At 41.4% G+C, this 23,769-nt stretch overlaps 1 protein-coding gene across 3 annotated transcripts in view; it reads left to right on the plus strand.

Annotated features, from left to right (window-relative positions):
* Positions 1 to 10,254: 10,254 nt before the first annotated feature.
* METTL16 (methyltransferase 16, N6-methyladenosine) overlaps positions 10,255 to 23,769 on the plus strand; it is an 82,315-nt gene continuing 68,800 nt past the window's right edge. Inside the window, exons 1-3 of one of the 3 annotated variants that reach the window (XM_047832706.1) lie at positions 10,255 to 10,389; positions 11,267 to 11,388; positions 17,925 to 18,052. In XM_047832706.1, coding sequence (XP_047688662.1) covers positions 17,925 to 18,052 — 128 coding nt within the window. In that variant the 5' untranslated portion in view covers positions 10,255 to 10,389; positions 11,267 to 11,388. The remainder of the gene's footprint in view (positions 10,390 to 11,266; positions 11,389 to 17,924; positions 18,053 to 23,769) is intronic. The other 2 variants (XM_047832705.1, XM_047832704.1) reach the window with 2 other exon arrangements.

The raw sequence follows: 23,769 nt of genomic DNA on the forward strand, positions 1-23,769 counted from the left end.
TGCGCAGCGCGGCCCGCGGGGAAGACCTACACGGACTTGGGTGCTGGCGATGGGTCGGGATACGGGGATCCGAGACCCGAGGCCGGAGCCGGGCGCCGGCGGCACGGAGACCGGAGGAGGCGGGAATCTGGGGATTCGAGGGCTGTGGGGGCGTGGAGGCCAAAGGGTGCTGAGACCTGAGGGTGCAGAGGGCGCGGGGGTACCTGGAGGAACCCGGGATGCTGTAGGCGTCTCAGGAACCAAAGGGGGCCGGGAAACAGCTCCTGACCGCGCCCTGCCCCCTTCGTTTAGAGGGCAACAATCGGCTCCGCGCTAACCCATCTGTTCCCAGTGCTAGGTTTACTCACTTGTCTTCTCCACTAGTCTGAAATTGTGTGCGAAGTTGCTTTTTCTTCGTTTGAAACAGTGGACAAAGGATCCAAACTGTGTCCCTCTCTGTGGGGTCCTTGAAGGCAGGGCTGGTCTATTGTCTGTGTATCCCCACTGCCTGGCACATGATAGGCTCTCAGTAGATGGTGGTTGGATACATATGAAATGGCTGTGTGATTAAACTGCCTTCCTGGAGATACAGATCTCACTCATGGGACTCTAGTAGCAGAAGTGGAGGGCTGTGGTAGGATCCCTGGTACTAACAGCTAGTGTAATCCCCCGTATGGGTATGTTGATGGACAATGTGAAAGCACACTCATTGCTTTTTTTTTTTTTTTTTTTTCCTGAGCCTCACACTATCCTTGGAAAGTAGAAGTGGCTAATGCTATTATTTTCATTTTACCGATGAGGAAACCAAGATTCAGAGGAGTAGTCCAGCTATATGTTATGCAAAATCCAGTCTTGCCTGCTTTCTGGGGCCCGGCTTCCTGGAGTTCCTTCACCAGGCTTGTAGCTATGGATACCCATAGGGCTGATATTTCTCCTGATTTTCCTTTGCCCACTGAAGCATCCAGGCTGCAGAGTGCAAAGGGAGGGTCCTGGGCTGATGACTATGGCCAATAGTAGGTTGTATGGTTGTAAGAGTATTAAAATAGGGAAAGTAACATTGCCATTTAATACCAGTCCTGGTTTTACCAAATCTTTACTGGGCTATGTACTTGGGGAGGCATGTAATGATAAATCAGACACAGGTCTTGCACTCAAGGAACCAAAATTTGGTAGGACCATAGCCACATATATATGATATTCAGGAATTCATGAAGTTTAACTAAAAACAGTGGTTTGCAGAGTTTCAAAGCATACCTGTGGAGAGTTTTAAGTATACACATGCAAAATATTGATGTCAGAGCCCCACCTCAGGCCTACCGAGTCAGAATTTCTTGAAAGGGGATCAAAGCAAGTGGTCTTTAAAAAAGCTTTCCCTGGATTCTAATGGGCCCTCTTCATTGAAACCTGTTGCTCTAATGCATAACTGTTGATTGTGGACCAATAAGAGAACAACACAAATAACAAGAGAGAGAAAATTGGGGTGGGCACCTTAATAAAGTAACACACTTTTTTTTTTTTTACCCCTATGGAGTTTCAAGTCACATCTGGATGAAGGAATCAGGAAGTATTAGGGTGATATGGCAATTTGTGATGGGACATAAAGTATGTGTAGGATGTGGACCAGGGGTGCCTGGGTGGCTCAGTCGGTTAAGCGTCCCACTTCAGCTCAGGTCATGATTTCACAGTTTATGAGTTCAAGCCCCGAGTTGGACTCTGTGCTGTCAGCTCAGAGCCTGGAGTCTGCTTCCAATTCTGTGTTTCCCTTGATCTCTGCCCCTCCCCCACTCACACTCTATCTCTCTCAAAAATAAACATTAAAAAAAATTATTTAAAAAAAGGATGTGGACCAGTAGAAATTATGAGGAGGAGAAGAGGAGGACATTTCAGGATGAGAGACCAGGCAGAGAGGCAGAAAAGAAAGAAAGAGAGGCAGAAAAGAACATGAAGCATTAAATGTGTTTGGGGACCCGATCACAGTGAGTTTGACTGGAAGGAGACTAAACGTGGCCGAGAAAGGAAGGATGGGACTCTGCTGCAAATGGTCTTGTATGCTAGTATGAAGTCTTATTAAATATAAGTGCAAGAGGGGCACCTGAGAGGCTCAGTCAGTTAAGCATCTGACTCTTGATCTCAGCTCAGGTCTTGATCTCAGGGTGGTGAGTTCAAGCCCTGCATTGGGCTCCGCACTGGGCATGCAGTCTACTTAAAACAGAACAAAACAAAAAAACAAATGGAAGAGTCAATATTGTGGAGATGCTAATCTTCTCAAAATCGATCTGTATATTTAATGTAATGACAATAAAAACCAAAAAAATTAAAAAATTAAAAAAAGGATTTTTGTAGAAAATTTAACAAAATGGTTCTAGAGTTTATCTGGAAGCATAAACATGTGAGAAAAGTTAGAAAATAGAAAGCTACAATAATTAAAACAAATGTGTACGTGTATAGAAGTAGCAGACAGATCAAGAAAACAAGTCTAGAAATAAACTGAAGCATATGTGGGGACTACATGAATTACCAAAAGGACAAATCAATGGATTAAAAATGATATTCAAATGAGATAAGCCAGTCACCAAAAGACAAATACTATATGATTCCACTTATATAAACTTTCTAAAATAGTCAAAGTCATAGAAACAGAAAGTAGAATGGTGGTTACCAAGGCCTGGAGGGAGGAGGAAAAGGGGAGTGGTTGTTTAATGGATATAGGGTTTTAGTTTTGCAAGTTGAAAAAGTTCCAGATCTGTTTCACAGCCATGGTCAAGGTTAATGCTACTTTTATTTTTTTAAGGAAAATTTGACTTAAAAAAAAAAAGTTTATTTATTTATTTTGAGAGAGAGAGACCCCATGCATGGGGCGGGAAGGGCAGACAGAAAGGGAGAAAGAGAATCCCAAGCAGGCTCTGCACTGTCAGCACAGAACCCTACTTGGGGCAAGATATCACAAAGTGTGAGATCATGACCTGAGCCAAAATCGAGTCAGATACTTAACTGACTGAGCCACCAAGTCTCCCTAACTCTACTTACTTTATTATTTTGGAAACACTTCCAAATTCATTCTATGAGGCCAGCAATAACCTGATACCCAAATTAAAGATACTACAAAACAAAAACAAAAACAAACAAAACCCCCACAGATCAATGTCTTTTATTTTATTTTAATTTTTAATTTTTTTAAAGAGAGAGACACAGAGTACAAGTGGGGGAGGGGCAGGAAGAGGGGGAGACACAGAATCGGAAGTAGGCTCCAGGCTCTGAGCTGTCAGCACAGAGCCCGACGCGGGGTTCGAACTCACAAACTGGGAGATCGTGACCTGAGCTGAAGTCGGATGCTTAACCAACTGAGCCACCCAGGCGCCCCAGATCAATGTCTTTTATAAACACCAATGCCAAAATTCTCAACCAACTACAAGCAAATTGAATTCAATAGCATATGAAAAGGATTATACACCATGACCAAGTGGGTCTATTCCTGGAAAGCAGGGATGGTTTAACATGAAAATCAATCAATTAATACACCACATCAAAAAAATGAAGGGGAAAAAAACCCACATCATCTCAACCGGCACAGGAAAAGCACTTGACAAATGTCGACACCCATTCTTGACAAAAACCCTCAACAAACTAAAAATAGAAGGAAATTATCTCAACATAACAAAGGCTATGTATGAAAAGCCCACAATTAATGTCATACTCAATGGTTAAAGACCAAATGCTTTCCTTTAAGATTAACAAGACAAAAGTGCCTGCTTTTACACACAGGCATGCCTGTTTATCACACAAAAATCAGTTGCATTTTTGTATACTAACAACGAACAATCTGAAAAGGAAATTAAGAAAACAATTCCATTTACAATAGCAACAAAAAGGATAAAATACTTAATAATAAATGTAACCAAGTAGGCTGTATTCCTTAGCTAGGGTTGCTCTAACAAAATACTAACGCAGACTAAGTGGCCTATTAACAACAAAGATTTATTTTCTCACAATTCTGGAGGCTAGAAGTCCAAGATCAAAGTGTTGGCAGATTTTGTTTCTTCTGAGGCCTCTCTCCTTGGTTCATAAATGGCTGCCTTTTTGCTGTGTCCTTATATGGTTGCTCCTCTGTGTTGTCTGTGACCTAATCTCCTCTCCTTATAAGGACATCAGTCACATTGGACTAGAGTCCATACTGACAACTTGACATGGTGTGGGTCTTTTAAAATTGATTCAGTTTAGGGGCGCCTGGGTGGCTCAGTCCGTTGAGCGTCCGACTTCAGCTCAGGTCATGATCTCACAGTTCATGAGTTCGAGACCCTCACCAGGCTCTGTGCTGACAGCTCAGAGCCTGGAGCCTGCTTCGAATTCTATGTCTCCCTTGCTCTCTGCCCCTCCCCGACTCACACTCTGTCTCCCTTTGTCTCAAAAATAAACATTTTTTAAAAATTTAAAATTCATTCAGTTTAGTACCAGTGAACTCTTTCAATCTGAAGACTTCTATCATTCTCAGCTTTAGGAAATTTTCTTCCATTATTCTTCCCCCCCCCCCCCCCCCCCCCCCCCGCCCCATGATTCTTTCATTTTCTGTGTTCTCACCTTCTAGAACTCCTACTAAACAGAGTTGGAGCTTCTGGATATATCTTCTAATTAAATTTTTTTTTTTTATTTTTTAATGTTTATTTTTGAGAGAGAGAGAGAGAGACAGAGCACAAGTGGGAGAGGGGCAGAGACACAGGATCTGAAACAGGTTCCGGGCTCTGACCTGTCAGCACAGAGCCCGATGCAGGGCTCAAACCCACAGACTGTGAGATCATGACCTGAGTTGAAGTTGAAAGCTTACCCGACTGAGCCACCCAGGCACCCCTGGATATGTCTACTAAATGTCTTTATTTTTTATTTTAGGGAGAGAGAGAGAGAGAGAGAGAGAGAGCGAGAGCGAGCACATGCATGTGAACAGGGGAGAGGGGCAGAGGGAAAGAGAGAGAGAGAATCTCAAAATCTTAAGCAGGCTCCACCCTCAGTGTGAAGCCCAACATGGGGCTAGATCCCAAGACCCTGGGATCATGACTTGAGCTGAAATCAAGAGTCAGATGCTCAACCGACTAAGCCACCCAGGCGCCCCTCTTCTAAATCTCTTTCATCTCAGGGGCACCTGGGTGGCTCAGTTGGTTAAGTGTTGTACTTTGGCTCAGGTCATGATCTCGAGTTCATGGGTTCCAGCCCCATGTTGGGGGCTCTGTGCTAACAGCTCAGAGCCTGGAGCCTGCTTCAGATTCTCTCTCTCCCTCTCTCTCTGACCCTCCTCAGCTTGCACTCTTTTTGTCTCTCTCAAAAATAAATAAAACATTAAAAAAATAAAAATGAAAAAGTAAATTCTTTAAAAAAAAAATAAATCTCTTTTATCTCTTATTAGATAAACATTCTTGGAATGTTGCTGCCATGTGAGTAAACCCAGTCTATGCTACTGGAGGGTGAGAAACCATGTGAAGCAGAGACAAGCACTCCCAGCTTAGGCCTCCTAACCAGGGGTTGGCAACCTTTTTCTGTATAGGGCCACATGATAAATATTTTCAGCTTTGTGGGCTATATGGCCTTTCTTGCAACTACTCAACTCTGCTGTTTCCGTAAACCATATGTAAATAAATCAGTGTGGCCAGATTTGGCCCACTGGCAGTAGTTTCCTGACCCTGACCCTACACCAACCAGCCTCCTAACTGCCAGACATGTAAGGTCATCTCAGATCATCCAAGCCTCAGCTTAACATCTAGAAAACTGCAGATATCAGTGAACCCCAATAACTACTCAGCTGATATACAGAATTGTAATAATTAATGCCTGTTGTTTTAAGCCACTAAATTTTAGGATGGCTTGTTACACAGCAAAAACTAACTAACACACTAACCTTTGCCATGGTTGGACATTATCAATATTTTTAATTTTTTTTTTTTTTTTTTTAAATTTTTTTTTTCAACGTTTATTTATTTTTGGGACAGAGAGAGACAGAGCATGAACGGGGGAGGGGCAGAGAGAGAAGGAGACACAGAATCGGAAACAGGCTCCAGGCTCTGAGCCATCAGCCCAGAGCCCGATGCGGGGCTCGAACTCACGGACTGCGAGATCGTGACCTGGCTGAAGTCGGACGCTTAACCGACTGCGCCACCCAGGCGCCCCTCAATATTTTTAATTTTTATTAATATGATGTGTTCAAAGTGGTACTTACAGTTATTTAACTCTACCTTTGTATGACTATTTATGCATTTGAGAACTTTTAATATATTTTCATAGGTCAACTATATATGGTCTTTTGTGAATTTCTTTTTTGTATAGATCAATCATTTTAACATTGGATTATTGATTTGATGTTGTTTGAGAACGTATCTTGGATATTAACTCTGTTATATATATCACAAATATTTTCTGTTTATTGTCAATTATTTGTAGTATCTTTTGTTATATTGAATTTTTTAATTAAAAAAATTTTTTTTAACGTTTATTTATTTTTGAGACAGAGAGAGACAGAGGATGAACAGGGGACGGTCAGAGAGAGGAAGACATAGAATCTGAAACAGGCTCCAGGCTCTGAGCTGTCAGCACAGAGTCTGACGCGGGGCTCGAACTCACGGACCGCGAGATCGTGACCTGAGCCGAAGTCGGATGCCTAACTGACTGAGCCACCCAGGCGCCCCTGAATTTTTTAATTTTTATGTAACCAAATTTAGCAACCTTTATGGTTTTTGAGCTTTGTGTCTTTAGGAGACCCTCCCCATTCTTTTTATAAAAACATTTTTCTGCATTCTTCTAACACTTCTATAGTTAATTTTATTTTTATGATTGTTTTATTATCCATATGGGGTTCATTTTATGTGTGGTATAATTTTTTCCAAGTGGAAAACACTATTATCAGCTATTGTTGCACATTTCGTTTTCCAGATATGTTTCAAAATCATCTGCATTTCCCTATAAAAAAAACCCTTGGCATTTTAGTTGTTATTCCTATCCGTGTCCTGGTTTTTCAGAATATCCCCCAATTTTCTGATCCGTCAATGGCGTTATTTCTGGTTTTCAGTCCTATTTGGAATTTATTGCTTTTAAATTAATATATTCTGTTTTATGCAACTTGGAACAGGAAGTAGTCAAATGTACATTTAGATCCAGTTCTTCTTCCAGCTATTAATTTTTGAAATTTACTTTTTGAGTCTTCAAAGAATTCAACATTATTTATAAAAATGAAAAATATGGTGTCCTAAATATAAAGCATCACTTGAGCAGCTCCCTCAGTTATGTAAATGTAAGGCTGAGAAACAGTCATTGTTTTGGGATAAGGGCATAGTTCTTACGACTTAATTAAGGTGGCCATTAGATTTTTGAAATATTAACTTGGTCCCTAAAAAGGAGCTGAATACATTGACATAAGGAGGCCATGGTCTTCTGGGAATTGACATTCAATCATTACTCCCTAAGACATGAAGTTAGAGAGATGTGTGGATGTTGACTGTCTAGTCCTGGCCAAAGGAGAGTGGCAGGGTAGAGTAACTGGGTCTTGGAAATAATTAACTTCAGTAAAATGGGAATTCAGGATGATGCCCTCAAGGGTTGACTTCAGCCCAGGAGATGGCTGATGCTGAAAGCAGATCTGGTACCAAATATGTAAAATTTCAGAATTAGCAGCATTACCCACTAAATGTGCAGAATCAATTTCCTACTACAAAGAGGCAGCAAAAAGGAAAGAATGTAATAGACTAATTGAACTCCTATACTGTGTTGAAGTTGGACAGACTTCTCTTACAAGATTAAATTCCTGGGAATTTGAGGGTAAGTCAGAGAGATAAGCCATAGGAATCTGATGTTGAGTATGTTATTAATCTATTTTGTGGAGTCTCTAGACAATTTTAACGTAAAAAAATTTTTTAAGGGAGATGTAGTCATCATTGTACCATAACAGCAGGCCAATCTATGTTCACCTATAGGGAAAATAGTTTCAAAAAATTGTGGCACATCCATAAAATGGAATACTATGGACCCATCGCATTAATCTAGAACTATATTAATTGAGGTAGGAGAACCTCCAAGATTTATATCTGAGAAAAAATATATAAAAATTGTTTAGTTATATATCCTTATGAAAACAGAGGTCTGGAAGTAAGGTTATCAGCTTCTGGTAATTGGCTCTAGGTGGTGAGATTTTTAGATACTTTTTGCTTTCTTTATCATACTTTCCTGTATTATTTAAAATTTTTACAAATTTTCTATAGTGAACATGTTTTATCATTATGAAATAATTTTTTAAAAATTTTTTCAATGTTTTTATTTATTTTTGACAGAGAGAGAGAGAGAGAGAGAGAGAGAGAGACAGAGCATGAGCGGGGGAGGGGCAGAGAGAGAGGGAGACACAGAATCCGAAGCAGGCTCCAGGCTCTGAGCTGTCAGCACAGAGCCTGATGCGGGGCTTGAACCCACAAACTGTGAGATCATGACCTGAGCTGAAGTTGAACACTTAACCGACTGAGCCACCCAGGTGCCCCTGAAATAATTTTTTAAAAATGGAAACTGACAAAGAAATTATAAGGAATAATAATAGTAATAATGATAACTTACTATGTGCTAGAAACTATGCTGCTTTATATGCATTATCTGATTTCTCACAACAACCATATGAGATTACTATCCTGTTTGGCAATATTGAGAAAACTCAGGCTTGGATGTTGTAAGTAAATTGTCCATTATCATGGGGTTAGTAAGTGGTCGGGGGCATGATTTAAACCCCATAAAGCTAGGATCTCTCTGGTTTGACCCACAGGGGAGTCAGATCTCTGTTTGGAGCTAACAGAGAAATTCACCAGCATCTTACAACCCTACCAGTCATACCTCCCAAACCATTTTCTCTTTCACCTTTCCAGAAGCCAGCACTAAATACTGTAAAAATAACCAGTACCAAAGTCACTACAACTAAAGAGAAAACTTTCTGTGGTTTTCTATTCATTGGTAGATCAGCAAACCACAGCTTCCAGTATTGAGAGTATAACTTGGAACTCCAGGATACCTTCCTCTTGAATCTGGCTGGCCCTTTGATCTGCTTTAACAAATAGAATTTAGTGAATAATGAAAGCACCGGTTCTGGGCCTAAGCCTTAAGAAGGCCCAGAAACTTACACTTTTGCCTTTTTGGGATCTCTGAGCTAATATGTAAGAAGTCTGGCTACTCTGCTGGAGAAATTATATGGAAAGGTCACATGGAGAGGGAGAAAATTTGAGACTACAGGGAGAGGGGGGCCCAGTCACTCCAGCTGAACCAGCCACCAGCTGATGCTACCATGAGCAGCAAGGACAGAACAAGAACAGATGGACTAATTCCAGCCTAGACTGAAGAACAGTGAGTAAATAAAATTGTTGTTTTAAGCTATATATTTTAGGGTGGTGTGTGTTACACAATAGATGAGAGCACCTCCTCACCTTTCCTTGGGTGACTGCCTATACACTTTGTTCTGCATAAAGCTGAAGTCTCCATTTCTTAGCCTCTATCTCTCAATTTTACAGCAGCACTTTGCCAGAAGCTTTCAAATTAATTACTAGGACTCAGGCAAGCTTTAATGGAAAAAGTTAACACGTGAGGGCCCAGAGAATGACTTTAGTCCTAGCTTAAGTTGTATACCTTTTTAAAGCGGTTTATCTTTTTGTCTCCATTATGAAATGAGACTAATGCTCACTCTACTTACCAGAGGGTGAAAGAAAGTATAACCGAGTTGAAAAGAAAAATGAAAAGCATTTAATAGAGCTTCCAGCTCAAGTGGCAGGTGAGGAGACAAAGAACATGGACTTAGTGTCATCCGGTGTGAGATTTTGAACAAACGACTTAATATTTCTGATCCCCAGTTTTGATGCTGTAAATGCGATTACGCCTTCCCACACCACAGGTTCATCTGTCATGATTAAATGAGGCAACATACGAAGAGAGAGACCTGTTGCACAATAAACGCTAACTGCTCGCCATCAAATCCTAAAGTCCCCTCCCCCCGCCGTTCTCATATTCCTGCCCAACCCCCGAGAGTGATTTAGGAAGTCTGAAGTGGGACCCAGAAAGCTACATTTTTAAAAATCTACATTAAAAAACAAACAAACGAAAAACAAGTTCTCAAACCGATTTTACGCCAGATACCCTCTAGCAAAAACACTCCGCTTGCTACCACGCCCCTTCCTTGTGTCAGGAGCCTCAAACTCCAGATATCGCGACGGTTCTTTCTTTCTTCAGACTCTGCTACAGGTCGCGCGAGAGTGCTTCGTCCAATCACGAGGCTAAATGGCTGCCCAACATGGCGGCGCACTTGGAGCGTAACATCTGCGTTTCTAGGCGCTTCGCTCTGCGGGTGGTTTAAGACTCTAGGGTTAAAGAGGCCTACTCCAGACTGGTCTTCTTGAAGAAACGTTGACTTCAGATGTGAGTCATTTAATATTTCTTGGGTGGGAGGAGAGGTCATTTAACCTATGTATGGCCCGAGTTCCTTATTCTCGGGTCCTGGGCTGGTGAGTTGCTGACTTCGGGCCTGGGGAGACAGACCCGATGGGTGTATGTGTGTGTGTTTGCGTGCGTGCGCGCGCGGATTCTGCACCTGTGAGGTACTGACTTTGGGTCTAGGGGGACAGACCACATGGGTGAGTGAACGGTTTGGGTGGGTGGGTGCGCGCGCGCGCGCACGTGGAGGGGGGTAATGGTGGTGGGGCGGCTGGGAGGAGTTGGCGTATAGAATGGAGGCTAGGATTGAAGTGAGAGAGGTCCCAGGGGCTGAGGAAGTTTAGAGAGATCCGAAACTGAGACGGGAAGACTGGGTGGATAAGATGAATGTGTGGGAGGAGTGGAGGAGATGGAGAACTGGCAATGGCGGAACTAGAGGAAAAAGTCAGAGTTATGAATGAAGGAAGGCAAAGTGAGAAAACGGAGATGGGGGTTGAACTGGGAGAAATTTATGCAGAAGAAATTTCGAGTTGGAAGCGGAAATTTGAATTCGAAGCGGAATTTAGATTCTTTTGTGTTAAGATAAACGGTAGTTTAAGACTGTTACTAAGAGGGTTAGGAGAAACCAAGGAAACAGCATGGAGATGGTAAAGATCAAAGAAAAGCGAAGCCTCAGGTTCAAGGGTGTACTCCTTTGGCTTTCTGGACTGACCCGGGTAACCCACAAGAGGCATCCTTTTTGAGTGTCCAGTTGAGGGCTGTTCTACAAAGAATGAGAGTGCTGTGTTTTAGTGTTCTGGGATAGTGAAAAGTTTCATCGTGTGTTCAGTCAACAAATACTTAAGAGTGTCTACTCTCCCAGGCCCTAATTTAGGCGCGGGGATATCACAGTGAACAAGATAGACAAAATATTTTCCCACATGAAGTTTACTGGCAGGGCAGTTTTGAAAAGTAAGTAAATGCTGTGTATGGAATATCGGATGGGTAAGTTCTATGTAGAGTACCGAAACTTTTAAGGGAGTGGAGTGTGTTAACTCACTGCACTAAGGAAGGGCATCTGGGGCGCCTTGGCTGGCTCAGTTGATAGAGCATGCTACTTTTGATAGAGGGGTGGTTAGTTCAGACCCCACGTTGGGCATGGAGCATACTTTAAAAAATAATAATTTTTAAAAAGTGGGAAAGGCATCAGTGAGAAGGTGAGGTTTTATCAAAGGCCTGAAAAAGGTGAGGCACCTTATATGTATGTACTTCTGGGGCAAGAGCAGTTTATACAGACCAAGTACAAAAGCCCTGAGTCAGGAGTGTGCCAGATTTGATTAAAAAACAAACAAACAAACAAACAAACAAGGAGGGCAGTGTGACTGGATAAGAATGAGCCAGGAAGGGGCGCCTGGGTGGCGCAGTCGGTTAAGCGTCCGACTGCAGCCAGGTCACGATCTCGCGGTCCGTGAGTTCAAGCCCCGCGTCGGGCTCTGGGCTGATGGCTCGGAGCCTGGAGCCTGTTTCCGATTCTGTGTCTCCCTCTCTCTCTGCCCCTCCCCCGTTCATGCTCTGTCTCTCTCTGTCCCAAAATAAATAAAAACGTTGGGGAAAAAAATGTAAAAAAAAAAAAGAATGAGCCAGGAAGAGAAAGATTAAGTTAGAGAGAAGTGGGAAGTGACAATGTTTATTCCAGCTAAGTGTTGATACTCAGAAGAATAAGATTTAGCTAAGACTCCATTGCCTGCATTAGGAGATTGGTTAGCAAAAGGGTGGCTTTATTGATTTTTTCTGTATGTATTCTAATCAGAAGGGTTGATTAATGTAGGACATGAATTGAGTTTGCTGTATCTGTAATTTAATTTGTTCCACATATGTTCAGAGTGTCGTGTGTACACTGATGTCATGTATGCAGTCTTTAGAATCTTAAATGTGTTGCAGAGCCTTACATACCAATGTCTCTTGAAATTACTGTTAGGGTACTTTTGTTGCTTGCCAGAATCACAAGAAAGGAGAACATTTTCCTTTTTTTTTAAATTAAATTTAATCTGTTTATTAAAAATATTTTTTTGATGTTTATTTACTCTTTTTTTTTTAAATTTTTTTTTCAACGTTTATTTATTTTTGGGACAGAGAGAGACAGAGCATGAACGGGGGAGGGGCAGAGAGAGAGGGAGACACAGAATCGGAAACAGGATCCAGGCTCTGAGCCATCAGCCCAGAGCCTGACGCGGGGCTCGAACTCACGGACCGCGAGATCGTGACCTGGCTGAAGTCAGACGCTTAACTGACTGCGCCACCCAGGCGCCCCGATGTTTATTTACTCTTAAAAAATTTGTTTTTAAATGTTTTATTTATATTTGAGAAAGAGACAGAGCATGAGTGGGGAAGGGGCAGAGAGAGACATAGACAGAATCTGAAGCAAGCTCCGGGCTCTGAGCTGTCAGCACAGAGCCCGATGTGGGTCTTGAACTCATGAACCACAAGATCATGACCTGAGCTGAAGTCAGACGCTTAACCGACTGAGCCACCCAGGCGCCCCTGATGTTTATTTACTCTTGAAGGAGAGAGATAGAACATGAGTGGGGGAGGGGCAGAAAGAGAGGGAGACACAGAATCCAAAGCAGGCTTCAGGCTCTGAGCTGTCAGCACAGAGCCTGATGAAGGGCTCAAACTCATGATCTGTGAGATCATGACCTGGGTGGAGTTGGTTGCCCAACCGACTGAGCCACCCAGGCGCCCCTTAATTTTATTATTTATTTATTTACTTTATTTTATTTTTTTAATTAAAAAAATTTTTTTTTAATTTTTTTAATCTTTTTTAAATTTTATTTTTAAGTAATCTTTACACCCAACATAGGGCTTGAACTTACAACCCCAAGATCAAGAGTCACATGTTGTACTGACTGAGCCAGCCAGGTGCCCCTTATACAACTTTTTCATGGGGACTGGTTCTTGTCCTAGTTTTATGCTCCCCTCTTTCTTGATAGTCTGTAAGGGTATATTAACGTTAGGAAATTAAAACTTGTATGTAGTGAGTTTCTGTGATAACGTTAGGGGCAAAAGGTGGTAGTTTAGTATGCTGAAAAGCTTTCAGGTGACTATTAATTCCCCTAAATTCTGAATTATTCATTGACCTAACAAATATTTATTGTATGCCAGTTGCTGGTGGATGGAATAAACAATAAGATGGACATGGTTGCAGCTTGGGAGGTGGGGTGGGGGATAGGACAGACAAATGTAAACTAAAGAACTTTGAGGGAAAAGCCTAGAATGCTTTGAAAGTTGGGGTGCCTGGGTAGCTCAGTTGGTTAAGTGTCTGACTTCGGCTCAGGTCATGATCTCACGGTTCGTGGGTTTGAGCCCCATGTCGGGCTCTGTGCTCACAGCTCAGAGCCTGGATCCTGCTTTGGATTCTGTGTCTCCCTCTTTCTCTGCCCCTCCCCTGGTTTGCACATGTCTCTCTCAAAAATAAATAAACACTAAAATTTTTTTTAAAAGGTATATATTTTTAAAAAGGTGTATATATACATGATGGAATATTACTCAGCTATTAAAAAGAATGAAATCTTGGGGCGCCTGGGTGGCTCAGTTGGTTAAGCATCCGACTTCCACTCAGGTCATGGTCTTTTGGTAGTTCACGTGTTCAAGCCCTACATCAGGCTTTGTACTGACGGCTCAGAACCTGGAGCTTGCTTCGGATTCTGTGTCTCCCTCCCTCTCTCTCTTTCTTTCTCTCTCCCTTTCTCTTCCTCTCTCCCTCCCCCACACTCCCACTCGCACTTGGTCTCTGTCTCTCAAAAGTAAATACAAACATTAAAAAAATTTAAAAAAGAATGAAATCTTGCCATTTGCAACAACATGGGTGGACCTAGAGGATATAATGCTAAGTGAGATAAGTCAAAGAAAGACAAATACCATATGATTTCACTCATGTGGAATTTAAAGAAACAAAGGTAGATGAGCAAAAAAAGACTCTTTTCTTTTAGATGTTTATTTTTGAGAGAGAGAGAGAGAGAGAGAGATAGCGCATGTCTGTAGAGAAGGGGGTGGGGAGAGACAATTCCTAGCAGGCTCCACGTTCAGCTCAGCTCAGAGCCTGGCTTAGGGCTCTATCCCACGATTATGAGATCAGGACCTGAGCTGAAATCAGGAGTTGGATGCTTAACAGACTGAACCACCCAAGTGCCTCCCAAAAAACAGACTCCTAAATGCAAACAACAAACTAGTGGTTGCCAGAGGGGAGGTGGGGAGGTGGGTGGGGGGGATTAAGAGTACACTTAGTTTGGGGCGCCTGGGTGGCTCAGTTGGTTAAGCGTCTGACTTCGGCTCAGGTCTGATCTCGCGGTCCGTGAGTTTGAGCCCCGCGTCTGGCTCTGTGCTGACAGCTCAGAGCCTGGAGCCTGTTTCAGATTCTGTGTCTCCCTCTCTCTGACCCTCCCCCATTCATGCTGTATCTCTCTCTGTCTCAAAAATAAATAAACGTTAAAAAAAAAAAGAGTACACTTACTTTGATGAGCCCAGAGGAATATTTATAATTGTTGAACCATTATATCATACACCTGAAACTAATATAACGTTATGGTAATTATACTTGAATTAAAAAATTTAAAAAAATGTTTTTTCAGTGTAGAAAGCTGTCAAAAACCTGAAATAGAGTGTTAGATCCATTACTATGTAAAGTTACATCTCTAATAAGCCTACAAAGGAAAGGTGCTTGTTGCCAGGAGACACTATAATAAGGGAATATGATTTAACTAGTGAGATTAGGGAAGAAACACTTTCCTGAAGAAGAGATGTTTGAACTGTAAGAGTAAAAATGAGTAGGAGGGGTGCCTGGGTGGCTCAATCTATTAAGCGTCTGACTCTTGATATCCGTTCCGGTCATGATCTCACAGTTGGGTTAGAGAATTGCAGCCTCACATCAGGCTCTGTGCTGACAGTGTGGAGCCTGCTTAGGATTCTCGTTTTCTCTGTCCCTCTCCCACTTGCTGGCTGCACTCTGGCTGTGCTCTCTCTCTCTCTCTCAAAAATAAATAAATAAAAACTTAAAGGATAAGTAGGAATTCAGTAGGTGAAGAGGAGGAAAGAACATTACAAAGGGAATAAACTGTGTAAAGACCCTGTTGCCAGAGTGGAGGGACAGAAAAAAGAGCAAGGATAGGTGTGACATAAACTGATGGTGAAAAACTAGGTAAGGCCATGCTGTGCTGGGCTATGAGTTTGTGTGAGATAGCAAGCCTGTGCGAGGGGGTGTGGGGGGCAGAGGAAGAGAGAATCTTAAGCAGCCTTCCTGACTGGAGCTGAAATCAAGATATCAAGAGTCAGAGGCTTAACTTTAACCAGCTGAGCCACCCAGGCACCCTAGTGGTTTTTGTTTTTAATCCTCTGAGTAATAAAGATTTGAACAGGTGGGCATAGGAGAAGGAAGACATAATGAGATTTGTGTTTAGGAGATGATCTCTGCAAAGTGGAAAAGGGAAATTGTAAGAGTTGATTTCGTGTGGCCAAGTAGGAGGTTGTTTTAGCTATCCAAGTTAATTTGTATTGGGCTGATACCTGTGAAGATAGGGAGGAATAGATGGATTTGAGAGGTATTTTAGCAGGTAAAAATCCTCATGACTGTTGATTTTGGGGGATATGAGAGGAGTATAGAACTAGCAAGTGATGCTTAAGATTCTGACTTACATAACTTTGTTTAGGTGAATGCACCTTATAAAAAACAATGGAAAATACAGAGTGATAAAAAGAAAATACAAATCAGTTGCCACTGAGATATACACTAAAATATTTTTTTAGGGACGCCTGGGTGGCTCAGTTGGTTAAGTGTCCGACTTCGGCTCAGGCCATGATCTCTCAGTTCGTGGGTTTGAGCCCCACATCGGGCTCCGTGCTGACAGCTCAGAGCCTGGAGCCTGCTTTGGATTCTGTGTCTCCCTCTCTCTCTGTCCTTCCCCCACTCATGCTCTGTCCCTGTCTTTCAAAAATAAACAAGCATAAAAAAATTATTTTTTCAAATTACCAACTGCACAATTTACTAAACCACTACAATGGCTTTTCTTCCAGTGTTTGTCTTGCAATATAAATGCATTAACTTTTTTTCCCTTTTTGTAATCTGGAAGAAGACAAAATTGTTTTCATTTGGTTTTTAGCTACCTAGGAATGACAAGACTGAAATTTATAAAAAAGAAAGTGTATTTTGAAACATTAGTGACTGTATGGTGTACTACCAAATATTCAGTCCATACAAGAACACTGTAAAAAGTACCTCTGACTATTACTTCTTGGCTGTAGATTATACTGCCTTCTACCCCTTTGATGCTTTCAAAAGAATAGTTTCCGGTTTTCTTCCCATGGTTTAAAAAAAAAAAAAAATCATATGTTGCATACATTTTTCAAACTGTGATAAAATATACATAACATAAAAGTTAACCATTTTAACCATTTTTAAGTGTACTATTCAGTGGCATTAAGTGCATTCAGTGTTGTGTAACCATCACCACTGTCCATTTCTAGAAGTTTTTCCTCATCCTAAACAGAAACCATGTACCCACTAAGTAATAATTCAACATTCCTACCTCCCTCCCAAACCCTGGTAACCTCTATTCTGCTCTCTATATGAATTTGCCTATTCTTGCTACTATAAGTGGGAAAATACAACGTTTGTCTTTTTTGTACGTGGCTTGTTTCCCTTACATAATGTTTTTAAGGTTCATCCATGTTGTAGGGTGTATCAGAAATTTATTCCTTTTTATGACTGAATAATATTCCATTGTATGTATGTACCACATTTGGTTTATCCATTTATGGACATTTGGGATTGTTTCTACCTTTCGGCTGTTATGAATAATGCTGCTGTGAACACTGATGTGCAAATATCTCTTTGAATCCATGCTTTCACTTTTCTTGGGTATATGCTTAGGAGGAGAGTTGCTGGATCATGTGGCAATTCTACTTTTTAAAGAACCGCCAAACTTTCCACAGCAGTTGTACACATTCCTCCCTTCAGTGCGTGAAGGCTCCAGTTTCCTAACATCCTCACCAACGTTTATCTTTTTTTTTTTTTTTTTTAACTTTTTAAAATGTTTATTTATTTTAGAGAGAGAGTGCGAGCAGGGGAGGGTCAGAGAGAGAGAGGGAGACAGAATCTGAAGCAGGTTCTAAGCTGTCAGCACAGAGCCCGATGTGGGGCTTGAACTCATGAACCATGAGGTCGTGACCTGAGCCAAAGTCCAACGCTTAACTAACTGAGCCACCCAGGCACCCCTCTTTTTTTTCCTTTTTAATAATAGTCATCCTAATGGGTATGAAGTGATACTGTGGTTTTGATTTGCATTTCCCTAATGATTCATGGTGATGATAAGCATCTTTTCATATGCTTATTTGTTGTGTACATTTAAAAAATGTAACTTCTACTTTCTCAGTTGATTAGCAGAAATATGTTGGCTATAACTGTTGACTTGGCAACCACAGCTTTTTCCCATTAATTTTTTTTTTAAACTAAATATGCTGACTTTTTTCCTTTTTTTTTCTTTTTAAAGATGGCTCTGAGTAAATCAATGCATGCAAGGAATAGATACAAGGACAAACCTCCTGACTTTGCGTATCTGGCATCCAAATATCCAGATTTTAAGCAGCATGTTCAGATAAATCTGAATGGAAGAGTGAGGTAGGTAACAGATGAAGAATTCTTGATAACTGTATTATTCTAGTGTAATCTGAAAGGTCACAAGTGTAGTGGAAAGCATACTGGGCCAGTACTATACCTGAATGCTAATCCTAGACTTTTCCTTAAATTTCTCATCTGATCTTGGACAAATCACTTAACCTGTCTGGGATGCATCTTTTTAAACTGTAAAATGAGAGGATTGGACCAAATACTTTTAAGTTTCTTTCTGGCTTTAAGAAAACTTGATCTCCGAATTATCACTTACCCAACAGAGATTTCAGAGTAAGTGCAGAAACCTTGAGATTGTGCTCTAAAACTTGGTGCTGATGAGGGTCTAGAGTCCTTATTTTAAGTGTATGTTTATTTTGATGTAGTAGGAAAATCATCAGGCATCAAAACTGATTTCACAGATACTTAGGATGTCGTCAAATTTAAAGTTAAATTTGGTAAAAATGTTGATTTTAAAAATTAAGGAAATAATAATATGAGTACTTAGGGAAATAGCAAAATTATGGTGATGGTTTGGGAATAACTGATGTGTATGTTATACTTTTGAGAAGGAAATATTTCACTGCATTCCTAAACTCTATGGGAGTTATAGACTAGAAACTCCAAGCCTTCTTGGGGACAGGTGTGGTGATTCAACTGGGGAGGAGGAGGAGCAGGATTGTGGAGAAAAGGGAAGGTAAGGAATAATAGGATAATAGGGCCTGAGACATTTTGATGACCTCTTCTACTAGCAGTCTCTTTATGGCTTTAAAAATGGAAGCCCTAGGGCAGGACTTAACCTGAAGGCCGAGATACCCTAGAAATCTTATAAAAGTTTAAAAATAATGTATATTTATGCTCATTTTTCTGGGAGATAATTCTTAGTTTCTATCAGATTCTGAAAGCGATCAAGGCCCCCTTCAACAATACACAAAGGTTGAGATCAAATACCCTAGAACTATGGTTTTCAAGCTTTTTTTGTCACTCAGTTAAAAGTTGAGGACCATCCCATATATGAGGACCACCCCATATATGAATGCTTGTACAATTCACTGTGTTACTATATTAAGCACATTAGACGACATAATATGAAATAGAAATAAAAAACATTTAAATAAGAGTTCCAGTATTTTCTTTACATGCTCTAAAGAATTATTTTTGGCATCTTACTGTGCAGATGGTCTAGAGAGATTGAGTTAGTATTTCTCTTGGTGTAGATCATCTCTACCATCGTGCTTAAATCTTCATTTCAGGGGCGCCTGGGTGGCGCAGTCAGTTAAGCGTCCGACTTCAGCCAGGTCACGATCTCGCGGTCCGGGAGTTTGAGCCCCGCATCGGGCTCTGGGCTGATGGCTCAGAGCCTGGAACCTGTTTCCTATTCTGTGTCTCCCTCTCTCTCTGCCCCTCCCCCGTTCATGCTCTGTCTCTCTCTGTCCCAAAAATAAATAAACGTTGAAAAAAAAATTAAAAAAAAAAATCTTCGTTTCATAGTTATATATGTGGATGTTTTATTTGTCCATGTAGCTTTAGGACAGATACAGTTTTTTTTATTCTTGGTTTCCTGTGTGTTCCTATCATTGTACTTAATTACTTAACAAAATGTCTGTTGATTAACCATTTTGTGCTAAATTCTTGGAAAAGCCATAATAAAGAAGAAAGACAGTGACTTCGCGTTTGGAGTTTACACACTAGTAGGGGAAGTGGACAAATAAACACATTTGGTGTGGCAGAATCTGTGGGATGTATGGTAGAATCACACAGAAGGGAGACCCAACTGTGACTTTGGGACTTAGAGAATGATTTGAAACAAAAGTGGTGTCATGGTTGTGCTGAAGAATGACTAGGAGTTAGCCAGATAGAAGAGTGTTACAAGTAGAGGGAACAGTATGTGCAGAGCACGGAGCAGTAGGGGAACTGGAAAAGCAGAGTGTGCCTGAGAGATAGTGGACAGATGAGTCTGGAGATGATTATGCTTGTAGTACTTTACAAGGCCCACTTAGGAGTTTGGAATTTATTTTAAGGACATGCATCAAGGGTTCTTGTATCTTAAGAGCTACCCACCCCCATTCTTATCCACTAACATTTAAAAGTAGAGGATGGGGCCCCTGGGTGGCGCAGTCGGTTAAGCGTCCGACTTCAGCCAGGTCACGATCTCGCGGTCCGTGAGTTCGAGCCCCACGTCGGGCTCTGGGCTGATGGCTCGGAGCCTGGAGCCTGTTTCCGATTCTGTGTCTCCTTCTCTCTCTGCCCCTCCCCCGTTCATGCTCTGTCTCTCTCTGTCCCAAAAATAAATTTTAAAAAGTTGGAAAAAAAATCAAAAAAAAAAATAAAAGTAGAGGAATAACATGTTCAGAATTGTGTTTAGACAGAAGTAGTCTAGGAGCATTGCGGAGGATAGGTTGCAGGGGAAATTAAGATTGGAGGTATAGGGAGGTAAGTAGGAAATGGTTTCAGTAATCCAGATTAGACATTGGTGGCCTAACTAGGTAGAGGCAGGAGGGATAGAAATCACTGATGAATTTGAGAAAAATTCATGAATAGAATGAGCAGAACATGGTAGAAATTAAGGAGTGTGAGCCAGGTGTGGTGCTTGGGATTCTAATTTAGCAAGAGGCTAGGTGGTAGTACCTGGTTTATTGAGTTAGGGATCAAGGGGGAATGAGCTTGTTTTTGGGGAGATGAGATTTTCGGTTTGGGTTATATGCAATCTGAGAAAGCTGTGGGATATTCAAGTAGGGTTATTTAGTAGGCAATTGAAAATGGAAGTTAGAAGAGCAGGACAAAGCAGTGATACGGGGTGATGTTAGTAGAGGCCTTGGGTCTTTGAACTGAATCCTGAAGACTGAATAGAAGGGGGAAGGAGGGGCACCTGGGTGGCTCAGTCAGTTGAGTGTCTGACTTCGGTTAGCTGTCTGAGTTTGAGCCCTGCATCAGGCTCTGTGCTGACAGCTCAGAGCCTAAAGCCTGCTTTGGATTCTGTGTCTCCCTCTCTTTGTCCCTCCCCCATTCGTGCTCTGTCTTAAAAATAAACAAACATTAAAAAAAAAAAAAGGGTGGGGGAAAGAATTCCAAGTACAGAGAACAGAATTTTGTGAAGGGGGTGGAAAGTTTGGAGAATTGCACGTAGGTGGGGCTGAAGTGGACATAGGATAGCAGGTTGGGGAGTAACAAGATGAAAAAAAGAACAGGTCATGAAGAGCCTGTCATAGCATGCAAATTAACTTGGTTGCTCAGACACAGAGGAACCAGAGGAGGATTTTTTAAGATGGCTTAAGATTTATATTTTTTAAAATAATAGCTCAGAGAAGACCAGACAGATTTGTTATTATAGCATATCTGAATGTATTAAAGGTGCCTGGCAAGTAATAGACATGCAAAAAATTTATTGAATTCACGAGAGTTAATTCCTCTGTAAAATCTAACTCTGTGCCATTTACAAATGGCAAACTTACTTTTTCTCTAAGTTTGTATTTAAATTCCAGCTAGTTAACATAGTGGAATATTAGTTTCAGCTGTAGAATTTAGTGATTTATTATTTACATACACCTGGTGCTCATCACAAGTGCCTTCCTTAATACCCATCACCTGTTTTTTGTTATTGTTTTTGATGCAAATAGATGATTTTATTAAAGCACAGGGACAGACCTATGGGCAGAAAGAGCTGCCTACTCATCACCGGTCTAACCCATTGCCTACCCCTCCTCCTCCCCCTGTCCACCTCACAAGTGACCTACTTAAATTATGGATTAATGGAAAATTAAAGGGATGAACAAAAATTTTCTAGGCAAATGAGAGTTCCCCCAAATTAGAAAAAGTAAAGTAGAAGATAAGAAAGCATCAAATTGGAAAAAAAGGACTAGTTTATGTTAATAAAAACAATAATTTTCATTGAAAGTTAAAAAAAATGAAGGTCACCTGGGTGGCTCAGTTGGTTAAACATCCAACTTTGGCTCACATCATGATGTCATGGTTTGTGGGTTCGAGCTTCACATTGGGCTCTGTGCTGACAGCTCAGAGCCTGGAGCCTGCTTCGAATTCTGTGTCTCCCTCTCTCTCTGCTCCTCCCCCACTCATTCTCTCCCTTTCTCTCTCTCTCTCTCTCTCTCTCTGTCTGTCTTTCTCAAAAATAAAAAAACGAAGGCTTCAGCATTTTGTTTTGTTTTTTTTTTAAATTTTTTTTTTAACGTTTATTCATTTTTGAGACAGAGAGAGACAGAGCATGAACAGGGGAGGGTCAGAGAGAGAGGGAGACACAGAATCGGAAACAGGCTCCAGGCTCCGAGCTGTCAGCACAGAGCCCGACGCGGGGCTCGAACTCACGGACCGCAAGCTCATGACCTGAGCTGAAGTCAGCCGCTTAACCGACTGAGCCACCCAGGCGCCCCATCATTTTGAAAAATATAACAGAAATATCTTTTAATAAGTGTTTAACATGGGGCACCTGGGTGACTGTCAGTTGAGCATCCAACTCGATTTCAGCTCAGGGCATGATCCCAGCGTCGTGGGACTGAGCCCCAAATTGAGCTCCATGCTGCGTATGGATCCTGCTTGAGATTCATTCTCTCTCTCTCCCCCTCCCTCTCTCCCTTTCTCTCTCTCCCTCCCCCCCCTACTTGTGAGCTGTGAGAGCACTCTCTAAAAAAATTAAAAAGTGTTTAACATAATTTGGAGACACTTTTCCTTGTATTTCTAACCAAGTAGACAAAAGTAAACAGGGAAATAACCTTAGGGACTTTCAGAGGATTCACAAATGCCTTGAAAACAATTAGATAAAAATACTTGAGTTGGAGGCATGTCTGGCTGGCTCAGTCTCTAGGCTATTGATCTTAGGGTCATGAGTGGAAGTCCCATGCTGGCCGTAGAGCTTACTTTAAAAAACAAACAAAAAAAAAATGGTATATTTTTTTTCTTGAGGAGATAGGGTTCAAAACTTTGACCTGTAATTTAGAACTTCACTTTTAAAAAGGGTCATTGACCCAAAAACCATTAAGTACTACTGATAGGAAGTCTAAACAATACATTCAATAAATTTGATTTAATTATATGTTTTGAACTTTTAAAAAATTTTTTATTAAAAAAAATTTTTTTAACACTTATTCATTATTGAGAGACAGAGGGAGACAGAGCATGAGCAGGGGAGGGGCAGAGAATGGGGGAGACACAGAATCTGAAGCAGGCTCCAGGCTCTGAGCTGTCAGCACAGAGCCTGACACGGGGCTTGAACTCTCAAATCGAGAGATCATGAGCTGAGCTGAAGTTGGACACTCAACTGACTGAGCCACCCAGGCGCCCCTGTTTTGAACTTTAAAAAAAATATTTTTATTTATTTTTGAGAGAGCACAAACGGGGGAGGGGTAGAGAGAGAGGGGGACAGATGATCAGAAAAGCAGGCTCTGCACTGACAGCGGTGAGCCCAATGTGGGGCTCGAACTCAATGAACTGTGAGATCGTGACCTGAGCCGAAGTCGGACACTCAGCCAACTGAGGCACCCAAGTGCCCTTATGTTTTGAATTTTTAGCCTATAAACATGAATGCGTGTGTTTTTTTTTTAAGTTTTATATGTTCAAGTAATCTCTACACCCCACGAAGAGCTCAAACTCATGACCCTGAGATCAAAATTTGCAAGGTCTACTGACTGAGTCAGTGAGGCACCCCATATTTGCTCACCTCTTAAGCAGGGTGTGTGTGGTATGGAGAGGGGGTATTTCTGAGTCAGTTACTCTAAGGA

Source organism: Prionailurus viverrinus, chromosome E1, assembly GCF_022837055.1.
Source record: "Prionailurus viverrinus isolate Anna chromosome E1, UM_Priviv_1.0, whole genome shotgun sequence".
Lineage (NCBI taxonomy): Eukaryota > Metazoa > Chordata > Mammalia > Carnivora > Felidae > Prionailurus > Prionailurus viverrinus.